The 12,221-nt window shown below is 43.9% G+C and overlaps 1 protein-coding gene across 1 annotated transcript; it reads left to right on the forward strand.

The window, feature by feature from the left end:
- Positions 1 to 823: 823 nt before the first annotated feature.
- On the forward strand, positions 824 to 4,491 carry LOC121023278 (polyadenylate-binding protein 1-like 2). The gene has a single exon (XM_040465043.1). The coding sequence runs from the start codon at positions 1,655 to 1,657 to the stop codon at positions 2,255 to 2,257; it is 603 nt and encodes a 200-aa protein (XP_040320977.1). The 5' UTR covers positions 824 to 1,654; the 3' UTR covers positions 2,258 to 4,491.
- Positions 4,492 to 12,221: the final 7,730 nt, after the last annotated feature.

The raw sequence follows: 12,221 nt of genomic DNA on the forward strand, positions 1-12,221 counted from the left end.
AGGGTATCATTGAGGACAGCACTAAGGACAGAGTGTTCTCGATTCCCCCACTGCCAGGCCGCACCTATTGAGGCTGGGTGTGTGGGAGGAACTGGGGAGGGGATGTGTGGAAGAACCCCATGTCCCTAGTTCTCCTGTAATCTGGAGCAGGGACAGGGTTTCCCACCCAGACTGTCCATTACCAAGGACAAGCCCCAAACCAGCTTATGTGTCCTGCTTGCCAGACCCTTGTATCCCTAGGGACCAGCACAAGCTCCATAAATATTTGTGGCATGGCATTATCAATGAATGAATACATGTCCTTGTGTTCTTTATTCCCTCTTTTGCAAGTGTTGCAGACGAGGGAAAGAGCTGGAAAAGGGGGAGGGATCTCTGAGAAAATGGGTCAGCAGGCTGCAGGGGGAGCTTGCCCCACTGGCCCCAGGTCCTGCTCACAATAGGTGTTGTTTCCTTGGTGGCAGCGATGTTGCAAAGTGTGTATGAGGTGAAGTGGGGAGAACCCTTGAATGTGAGAAAACCATTTTTCTCGGCTTTGTTTAGGCCGGGCAAGTGTATTCTCAATGCCACCCACCCGTTCTTGCACGGCACTTGATTTAATCATTTAGATGTTCTATGGGGGGGGTGTGTGTGTGTGGGGGGGGGGAGATAAAACAAAACGAACCCTCTAAATCTAAACCGTATTTCCCAGTCCACAGTGGAGCCCTTTCCCTGGCTTCCTCTTCATAAATATCCAGGAACCTGAGAGACTGAAGACTCTCCCCGCCCCCACCCCAAGCCTCAGGCTCCCGCTCCCATCCCCGCCCCCTCCCACCGCCCGCGGCCCCACAGCCCCGCAGCAGCCACAGGGGGAACCAAAGAGACAGAAGCCTTCCCAGCTGCCCGGACCACAGACGCCAACACCCCCCGCCCCCCACCACACGCCGCCTTGCCCGCCCGCGCCCCGCACGCTAGCCCACGACCGAGAGGCGGCGGCAGCAGCAGGCTGCAGGCTGCGGTGACTCGCACCGGTGCGCTCCTGGCAGCGCTTGCTATCCCAAGTGACTCGGACTGGCCCCGGGTCCCCGGCCCCAGCTCCCGCTCGCGCCACCCGCCCTCCTGTCCTTTCGCGCCTCTCTATCCCCCAGCTCGCGGGAAGGGAGGTCGCGGCAGCGGCCTGGAGGCACCGGCGACCGTGGCGACAGCGGCGAAAGTGGCGGCGGCGGTGGCGGCAGCGGCTGCGGCGGCGGCGGAGGCTGCGGCGGCGACCGTGGCGGAGGCTGTGGCGGAGGCCTCCGTAGCGGAGGCGGAAGCAGAGGTGGAGGCCGAGGTGGAGGCCGAGGCCTCAGTAGAGGAGGCAGTGGCGGAGGGCACCCGGGGGGAGGTGGCGGCCGCCCTGGCAGAGGGGAAGGAGGCGGGGGCTGCCCTGGCGGCAGTGGTTGTGGAGGCTAGCGCGGCTGAAGCTGCCTGCGCCGCCGCCGCCGCCGCCGCCGCCGCCACTGCAGCAGCAGCAGCAGCAGCAGCAGCAGCAGCGGAGGCTGCGGCGCCCTCCTTGGGGGAGGCGGACGCGGAGGGGGACGCGGAGGCGGAGGCGGCGGCGGCGGCGGCGGCGGCGGCGGCGGCTGCAGCCGCGGATGCGGAGACCAGCAGGGTCTCCGAGGGGAACCCAGACTTTCCTATGGCCTCGCTGTACGTGGGCGACCTGCACCCTGAAGTGACAGAAGCAATGCTCTACGAGAAGTTCAGCCCGGCCGGGCCCATCCTTTCCATCCGCATTTGCAGGGACAAGATCACCCGCCGCTCCTTGGGCTACGCGTACGTCAACTACCAGCAACCGGTGGACGCCAAGCGGGCCCTGGAAACCCTGAACTTTGATGTCATCAAGGGCAGGCCCGTGCGCATCATGTGGTCTCAGCGGGACCCCTCGCTCCGCAAGAGTGGGGTGGGCAACGTCTTCATCAAGAACCTGGGCAAGACCATCGACAACAAGGCGCTGTACAACATCTTCTCGGCGTTTGGCAACATCCTCTCCTGCAAAGTGGCCTGCGACGAAAAGGGGCCCAAGGGCTACGGGTTTGTACACTTCCAGAAGCAGGAGTCCGCAGAGCGGGCCATTGATGCGATGAATGGCATGTTCCTGAACTACCGCAAAATTTTCGTTGGGAGATTCAAGTCGCATAAAGAACGAGAAGCCGAAAGGGGAGCCTGGGCCAGGCAGTCCACCAGTGCTGACGTCAAGGATTTCGAGGAAGACACCGATGAGGAAGCCACCTTGCGATGAAGACATGCCAGGAGCCAGTCAGCCAGCAGAGCCAAATCTTGGCTCCCACCCGGTTTACAACTCCCCTCTTTGCCCCCTAACCCACCAGCAGTGTATTGTATTGTACTGGGAGTGCAGGTCTCTCTCCTCTCTCTCTCTTTCTCTCTCTCTCTCTCTCTCTCTCTCTCTCTCTCTCTCTCTCCTCTTCCCCCCTCTCTTCCTCTTTCCTTTCATCCCCTCCTCCTCCTCTTCCTCCCTCCTTCCTCTTCCTTCTGTCTTCCCCACCTCTCCTTTCCCCCCACACCCACCAAGGGCGTTGTGAATAATCTTGCTAATCTGTGCCACTTGATAGATTATAGGCTGCCTTTCTCCTTGTGCTTTGGTTTAAAAAGCACTTCATTCTCGCTTCCTTCACTACACAGGTGATACAATTTCATGGTAGAAACATCAGAAAGGAGAAGGAAATCAGATGAGGGAAAACCCAGAGAGTAATTGTTCCCCATGATTCTACTACCCAGAGGCAACCACTTTTTCGTGTGCTGTTTTTCCAGGCTCTCCTCTCTCCCTCTTTCTCCCTCCCTCTCTTCCTCACTCCCCACCCCCACCTTCCTTTTTAACACACTGTTATAGAATGGTTCACGTGTGTGGTGTTTCTTAATCTGCTTCTTCAGAAACTAAAGCCAAACAAAACACAACCCATTGAACTTCTTTCCATGTTATTCAACAGGCTTCCTAAATGTCGTCTTCAGTGCCTGCAGAGTGTATCCATGGATCTTTAACTCTTCTGTAATCATTTCCGCATTGTTGGACATTCAGGGGGTGCCTAGTTCTTTCCTTGTGTTTAAACCCAACACTGCATACTCTGACGAATGAATCCTTCCTTGTCAAGCCAAATCTTCGCTAGCATACCGGATGGTCTTCTTAATTGTGGACGCGCAGGATCCACAATAAAATATCCTTGCAGGATATTTTAGAGACTTTTCCTGTGTGTTGCCAAATGGCCCCTTCATAAGCATTGTACTGATTTGCATTCATGCCAGCCAGCACAGCTAGTAAAAACAGTATGTCCATTCCCCCTGCATAGTCTCCTAGTCACTGTAATTGATGTGTGTGTGTGCTGGAGTGTGTGCGTTTTGGCCAGCTTGATGGGCTGCAAATGGTATTTCACTGTTTTAGGTTATTTTGCTGGATTTAAATGCTCTTTATCACCCTCTTTTCCTTGTGCCCACTTACTGCCCTTTTGCCCATTGCCAGAAACATCATTCGGCTTTATTGCAGGAAAAAATTAAACTGCAGGCAACAGAAGAAAATTAATGTTCCCAGTAATCAACCCTAATCGCCACACATACATTCCTAAATCATTTTCATGTGCACTTCCCCAGTATTTTTCATGTGATATATATGTGAATTTTCATGTATATACTGTTTCAATATCTGCTTTTTCACACATGAGTATATAATAGAGATAAGATATAGATGTATAAATATTCTCGAACTTCGTTTCATGTCATTAAATATTCTTCTAAAAATTGTTTCATGGCTGTTTAGTGTTTAGTGGAGGGGCTTGACAGAGGAATAGATATATGCATTCATCTCTATATTTGTATTTAGATATAGATATGGGGTTGTCTTTTCACAGCTTTCTCTTTGTTGAACATCTGGATGTTGAACATTTGTATTGTTTTGTTTTCTTATTCAAAGCCTAGCTGCTCATAATATCATAGTGCACAAACCTTGCTTACATTCAATATTAGTTTCCGAACATTGGTGAGAGCGAATTGCAGAATCAAAGGACACAGAAGGTTTGAAATCTTTCTTTTTCTTTTTCTTTTTCTTTTTATTCCTTATTAAATGAATATCCAGAAAGATAGTATCAATTTACCCTCACCAAGTACACAAATAATATCAGAGGATCGAAAGCTTGACAGTTATTTAACCTTGCTATTACTGTTATTTCTGTAGTCTCCCAATATTTTATCAGGGGGACTTGTGCTTTTTAGTTTTTATTTACTTTGAGCATTTATTTTGATACAAATGACACAATGTCATAATAGAATCTTTTTAAAATTGATCATGAACAATGTAAAAATCACTCCTAATTCTACTACTTGACAAGAAAGACATTGGAATACATAAAACATGTACATAAATAAATAATACCTTCAAAAATGTAATATGTATTGTTTAATTATGGAATACATTCACTAAATTGGTCTTTCATATCATCTTTCCAAATTATTAAAAATTCTTTTTTACTTTTGTTTTTACTTTATGTTCCATTTTATGGTTGAGCTACAGTTTCTAAAACGCAGCCCCTTAATGTATATTTAAGTTGTTCTAGTTTTTCCTTAGTAAGATTAACTCTATGAGGAACACATTTGTAGCTGAACATTTGCTAACATGTGCAGAGATTTAATTGCGTTAAATACTTGTCAGTCTGTTGCCAAGTGCTTCTTCATAAAGTTTATGCCCATTAACTGTGTATATGTGCTGCCAAATTAAGCACAAGTTTGTGTCCATTAACTGTGTAAGAGAGTGTATATTTACTTGCTCATCTTCTTCAGTTAGTATTCTTTTTGTTTGAGAAATTGGTTAAGCCTGTGTATTTTGGTTTTACTATTTCATTTTACAGGTGTGTTGCTTGAAAAAAAGACATACATATTAAATATATAAAGACATACATATAAATATATACAACAAATATATACAGTCTCTTTTAAGAGATTACTTTTTGCTTATTTTCTATATTTAAAACAAATTTTAAGATCACACCAAATGTATTCTTTCAATTTTTTTAATTATGTTGTAAATATAACTAAAATATCTTTGGTTATTTAGTATTTTTCCATAGCTCACTATCATCGTATAGGTGGATCAGAATTTTTTTAAATGTTTCCTCACTTTTGACTTTAATATAGTTTCTAAACTTTCCCCATTTAGCCCAAATCTGTAGTAAGTAATTTTGCTGTATAATTATTGTATTCACATAAATACATAGAAGTGGAATTGAAAAATAGAAGTGCTTAAAAAAATTTTAGCTGTACCATCAAGTGGCCTGGATATACCAATTTATACTCCCACTGATATATTGGAAGAATGCCCATTTTCTTGCACAGGTTCCTCCCTGGGTATTATAAGATTTGCTAATATGTTATTAAAAAATATATAATTTTTTGTCTTCCTTTTGCAATTTTTAAAAATAATAACTTTTTGTCTTTTATTCAAGGAATATAAATTCATTTAAAACTCACAATGCATTGATAGGCAAAATAAAATAAAAGTAGCACTAATAATATAAGGAAAAAAATTTAAATTTTATGTATACATATATGCATATATAAATTTGCATTAATACATACATAATTATGTTGTATAATAACTCATACATATTTTTATATATAAGATATAAAATCATAATTTGCATTCTTTCCTCTTTGTTTTTTTTTTTTACCCATCCTTCCACCCTTTTTCCCCTATGGTAACCAAGTTTATTCTTTATAATTTATAATTATAATCTCTCTCTCTTATTTTTCCCTTTGTTTCAAAACCTTTAGTAATAAATTAGTCTTGAAATATTTTTATATTCATTTTTTCACATCATTTAAAATAGTCTTTGAATAGCCATTGTGTATATGGATGGATTCATTCTTCCTACATTGATAGCTATTTTCTATGTTTCCAATTCTTTGTTAATTTCAGGCCACTGTGTTGACTACTGTTTACCTAATTTACAGTCCATTTTTCTGTAGCAAACATGTCTAGAAGAAAAAAAGCAGAAAAAAATTATAGACCAGTTATCAGACCATATGGTCAAATTTCCAGTTGTAAAGTAGTGTCAACTTACACTATGATTCTGTTATTTCTAATCTAAATGTGCACCCAGTTCTTTGCACAGGGCTCTGAGCTGAGTATTAGAATTTGTATTAAACTTTGTTATGTTTTTAGTGGAGAAAATAGAATCCATGTTTTTCAATTTTACCTGTAATAACATTTTTTTTAAAATTTCTGTCTTCTAGGCAAACAAATCGTAGAAAAAAACATTATTTATTTTTAAACAGAGTGAGTAACATGGAACACAACCATAATCCTATCATGGGATAAAGACTACATGTAGGGGTGCCTGGGTGACTCAGTCAAGCGTCTGACTTCAACTCAGGTCATGATCTCGCAGTTCATGAGTTGGAGCCCCACTTTGGGCTCTGTGTGGACAGCTCAGAGCCTGGAGACTGCTTTGGATTCTGTCTCCCTCTCTCTCTGCCCCTCTCCCACTCATGCTCTGTCTCTCTCTCTCAAAAATAAATAAAAATATTTTTAAAAAATTTAAAAAACACTTAAAATTTGGTTGTATTACCTTTCACACTTTTAATTATGCATAGACTAGATGTATGCACCGACGTGTACATATTCATAAATATCCAATAGCTTTTTTTTACTAAAATGCCACATTAACATAAATCTATGTCAATTACTATTACACAACATTATTTGCAATGGTTACATAGTATATTATGGTACCTATAGTAGGCCAGTTGACTTAACTAGTGGATTTTTGTTTCTAGTTTTTTCACATTAAAATAAAACCTGTTAGAAGACTATTGTTGCAGTCATACCTTCATACACTTTCAAGAATACTTTTCATACATTTATTAGAAATCTAATTATCAAATTACACTGTCAAAAAGACTGTGAGATCATTTCCACATTAACCCTCCATAATCCATCCCAGTTTACAATTTCATCCATTGTTCAGCATTACTGTTACTTGTAATTCTTTTTAAACTATGGGAAAAAGATGGTTCCAAAGACAAATAATTTTTCAACTTATTTTCAAAAAAATTAAAATTGTTTGAGTCAAAATATAATGATCTTATATAATACTCAATCTGTGTCAGGTATTGTTATATGTGCTTCTCATGTAATAACTCATTTAATCCACACAACAACCTCTATATGGTATATAGGGTTTTTTTTTTTACATTTTACACATGAAGTAACTGAAGCACTTACAGCCCAAAGTCATACAACTAGGACATGAACCCATGTAGTATAGATTCATAGTTTACTCTTAACCACTAAACTATAATGAAAAAAAGACATAATGACTGTCCATGTGTTTTTATATCTTCAAATCACTTTTTCTTATGTTTATGCAAGCAAAATTTGACAAAAATATATTCAAATACTTTATCCTTAAATATTTTATCTAGCAAAACACATCTTTAGAAAATGAGAGAATGATGTCATCAAGATGGTGATGTAGGTTGTTTCCATCTTTCAGTCTAGTTACAGGAAGGCCAATTAGCAATCATACATTGATAGGACGTCATTAAGGGAATCCTAAACCCTGAGGGTGAGTCTGAAGGATCCCCCAAACTGCAGAGACCAAGAAGGACCACGTTAGAAGTGTGAGAGGGGGGGCTATACTCTGACAGCATCTTTTTTTTTTTTTAATTTTTTTTTCTTCCTTTTTATTTATTTTTGGGACAGAGAGAGACAGAGCATGAACGGGGGAGGGGCAGAGAGAGAGGGAGACACAGAATCGGAAACAGGCTCCAGGCTCCGAGCCATCAGCCCAGAGCCTGATGCAGGGCTCGAACTCAGGGACCGCGAGATCGTGACCTGGCTGAAGTCGGACGCTTAACCGACTGCGCCACCCAGGCGCCCCTACTCTGACAGCATCTTGCCCCAACCACAGGCTGGCATGGAGCCACCCTGAGAGGGTTCCCTGGACTTAAGGTTTCTTCAGTAGGAAAAAGAGAATCCAAGGTGGACAGCCAGTTGCCCCAGTGTTATGGGATGTTTCCCAGGAAGCCCACTTGGATCTTGTTTCATGAGGATTACAGGGAGAATCTGCAGCTCAACCACTGGGGATCAGAGATACAGGAGTGAGGCTTACAGCAACGAATGCTCAGACGTTGGCAGCTACATTCCTGCTTGCAATGATGCCAGAACAGAGATCCCAGCCAGTGGCTCTGCCCATCTGCAGAGCTAAGCTGGTGGCCCTGTCTGGCTAGGGAGCTCAGTTGGCAGTTATATTGGATGTGGGTCTCCAGTCAACAGGCCGTACCCACTATGGAAACCATTCTATGCCCTACCTAGGTTAGGAAGCAAATTCACATCCCTTCTCAACTGCTGAGGGGAGCCTCCAGTCACGTCCTTTGGGAAGCCTAGCCAGAAAACACTGGCAGCTGTGGAAGCTACCTTATAGCTCTGCTTGGGCAAGGAGCCAAGCCAGAAGCTCTACTCAACTGTTGAGCATAGTGTCTTACATCTCATAACCAGGGAGCCTGAACAGTAACCCTGGGTAAGTGCAATCCCAGCCCATTATGATACTGCTGAGCTACAAAGTCCAGCCTACACCCCTGCTTGATTTCCAAACACAGCCTGTGGCCTTGCTCAGGCAAGGAGCCCAGATGGTGACTCTGCCCAATTGCAGAGCATAGCCAAAAGAACCACTTTATGAGAGAGCTTGGACAGTGACCCCACCCAACCACAAAGCATTTTTTACAGTCTCAAGCCCACTCAACTTCATGATGCAGCTGGAGGCCCTCCTAACCAGAAAGTCCAAGCAGGGACCTTGCACAAAAGCAGAACATGGCCAGTGACCTCTTCTGACTGTGAAGCCCCGCCTGTGTCTTCACCTGAACATGGAGTCCAGTCAACACACCATCTGGTGTAGAAGCATAGCCTAATACCTCATGCAAGCAGAAGAAATTATGAAGCCAGGCCCACAAACTTGCTCAATTGCAGAGTCCAACCAGTGACACAACATTGTGAACACAGCCTGCAACCCCACTTGACCAGAGGTGATTGCAGAGCTCAGCTAGAGGCCCCATTTGACCACAGTGTATGGCCAGTAGCCTCGCTCAACTAGAGACCCTCAAGACAATCTTCGCTTGCCCATAGATGCTACCAGCTGATCTATCCAGTGCCTCAACCTGAGCTGACTTGTAAAGGTCTTTCCTTGCTGAAGCAAACCTGTAAAATATTGAAGAGCAGATCACTTACTTAAATGAGCAGAAAGTAATGCAATGAACCAAGGGTCACAAAGAATCAAGTAACTATCACACCACCAGAAACTAATTAAACTCCAATAACTTACCTTAAATAAATGGAGATTTATGTATCTATGTATGAACTCTCTGACAAAGAGTTCAGAATAAAACTCCTAAGAAGTTCAGTCAACTTCAAGAACACACAGACAACTACATAAAATTAGGAAAACAACATATTAACAAAATGAGTCCAACAAAGAAACAGACAGTGCCAGAAAAAAAAAAAAAACCAGAAATACTAGAGCTGAAAACAATACTGACTGTACTAAAGGATTCAATGGATAGCTTCAACAGCAGATTTGAACATGCAGAAGAAAGAATCAAAGAGACAGAATAGAGAGTCTGGAGATAAACTCACCAATATACAGTCAATTAAAATTTGATAAAGGCACCAAGAATACACAGTGGGGAAAAGATCATGTCTTCAAAAAATAGTGTTGGAAAATTGGATATCCACATGCAAAAAAATGAAACTGAACTGCTCAAAATTAACTTAAATGTAAGACTGGAAACCATAAAACTCCTAGAAGAAAACTTAAGGGACTTGGTCTTGGCACTGATTTTTTGATATAACACCAGAAGCACAGGCAACCAGAACAAATATAGACAAGTGGGACTCGATGTCAGACTAAAGAATTTCTGCATAGCAAAGAAAACAACCCAGTGAAAAATCAACCTATAGAATGGGAGAAAATATTTGCAAACAATATATATAATGATAGATTAATTTATAAAATACACAAGGAACTCATACATCTCAATATAATAAAAATAAACTTATTAACAATATAAAATTAAACTTATTAAACTTATTGAAATGGATAACAGATACATGAAAATGTGCTCAACATTGCCAATCATCAGGCAAATGAAAATCAAAATCACAATAATATACCACCTCACACCTGTTAGGATAACTATTATCAAAAATAAAAGAGAGGGGTGTCTGAGTGACTCGGTTGAGCATCTGACTCTTGATTTCAGCTCAGGTCATGATCCCAGGGTTGTGGAATAGAGCCCTGTGTCAGGCTCTGCACTAAGTATGGATCCTACTTAAGATTCTCCCTCTCTCTCTCTCTTTCTCTCTCTCTGACCTTTCCCCACTCATGCTCTCTCTCTAAAAACAATCTTAAAAAGACAAGAGAGAAGATGGCGGCGTAGGAGGACGCTGGGCTCACCGCACGTCCTGCTGATCAAATAGATTCCACCTACACCTGCCTAAATAACCCAGAAAACCGCCAAAGGATTAGCAGAACGGAGTCGCCGGAGCCAAGAGCAGACGAGAGGCCCACGGAAGAGGGTAGGAAGGGCGGCGAGGCAGTGCGCGCTCCACGGACTGGCGGGAGGGAGCCGGGGCGGAGGGGCGGCTCGCCAGCCAAGCAGAGCCCCCGAGTCTGGCTTGCAAAAAGCGGAGGGGCCTGATGGACTGTGTTCCGACAGCAAGTGCGACTTAGCATCTGGGAGGTCATAAGTTAACAGCTCTGCTCAGAAACCGGGAAGGCTGGAGGACAAAGGGAAGGAGAGCTGCTGAGCCCCCGGACGACAGAGCTCAGTTTGGTGGGGAACAAAGGCGCTTGCCAGCGCCATCTCCCCCGCCCATCCCCCAGCCAAAATCCCAAAGAGAACCAGTTCCTGCCAGGGAACTTGCTCCCTCCGCGCAAACACCCAACTCTGCGCTTCTGCGGAGCCAAACCTCCGGCAGCGGATCTGACTCCCTCCTGCTGCCACAGGGCCCCTCCTGAAGTGGATCACTTAAGGAGAAGCAAGCTAAGCCTGCCCCTCCTGCCCACGTGCACCTTGCCTACCCACCCCAGCTAAGACGCCAGATCCCCAGCATCACAAGCCTGGCAGTGTGCAAGTAGCCCAGACAGGCCACCCCACCCCACAGTGAATCCCGCCCCTAGGAGAGGGGAAGAGAAGGCACGCACCAGTCTGACTGTGGCCCCAGCGGTGGGCTGGGGGCAGACATCAGGTCTGACTGTGGCTCCGTCCACCAACTCCAGTTATACACCACAGCACAGGGGAAGAGCCCTGCAGGTCCTCACCACGCCAGGGACTATCCAAAATGACCAAGCGGAAGAATTCCCCTCAGAAGAATCTCCAGGAAATAACAACAGCTAATGAGCTGATCAAAAAGGATTTAAAGAATATAACAGAAAGTGAATTTAGAATAATAGTCATAAAATTAATCGCTGGGCTTGAAAACAGTATAGCTGACAGCAGAGAATCTCTTGCTACAGAGATCAAGGGACTAAGAACAGTCACGAGGAGCTGAAAAACGCTTTAAACGAAATGCATAACAAAATGGAAACCACCATGGCTCGGATTGAAGAGGCAGAGGAGAGAATAGGTGAACTAGAAGATAAAGTTATGGAAAAAGAGGAAGCTGAGAAAAAGAGAGATAAAAAAATCCAGGAGTATGAGGGGAAAATTAGAGAACTAAGTGATACACTAAAAAGAAATCATATACGCATAATTGGTATCCCAGAGGAGGAAGAGAGAGGGAAAGGTGCTGAAGGGGTACTCGAAGAAATAATAGCTGAGAACTTCCCTGAACTGGGGAAGGAAAAAGGCATTGAAATCCAAGAGGCACAGAGAACTCCCTTCAGACGTAACTTGAATCGATCTTCTGCACGACATATCATAGTGAAACTGGCAAAATACAAGGATAAAGAGAAAATTCTGAAAGCAGCAAGGGGTAAACGTGCCCTCACATATAAAGGGAGACCTATAAGACTCGTGACTGATCTCTCTTTTGAAACGTGGCAGGCCAGAAAGAATTGGCACGAGATTTTCAGTGTGCTAGACAGAAAAAATATGCAGCCGAGAATCCTTTATCCAGCGAGTCTGTCATTTAGAATAGAAGGAGAGATAAAGGTCTTCCCAAACAAACAAAAACTGAAGGAATTTGTCACCACTAAACCAGCCCT

This window comes from Herpailurus yagouaroundi, unplaced genomic scaffold (assembly GCF_014898765.1).
Source record: "Herpailurus yagouaroundi ecotype Mexico unplaced genomic scaffold, PumYag 543, whole genome shotgun sequence".
Taxonomy (NCBI): Eukaryota; Metazoa; Chordata; class Mammalia; order Carnivora; family Felidae; genus Herpailurus; species Herpailurus yagouaroundi.

Coding starts and splice junctions, on each gene's coding strand:
- LOC121023278 (XM_040465043.1), top strand. CDS start 1,655: ATGGCCTCGCTGTACGTGGGCGACCTGCACCCTGAAGTGACAGAAGCA.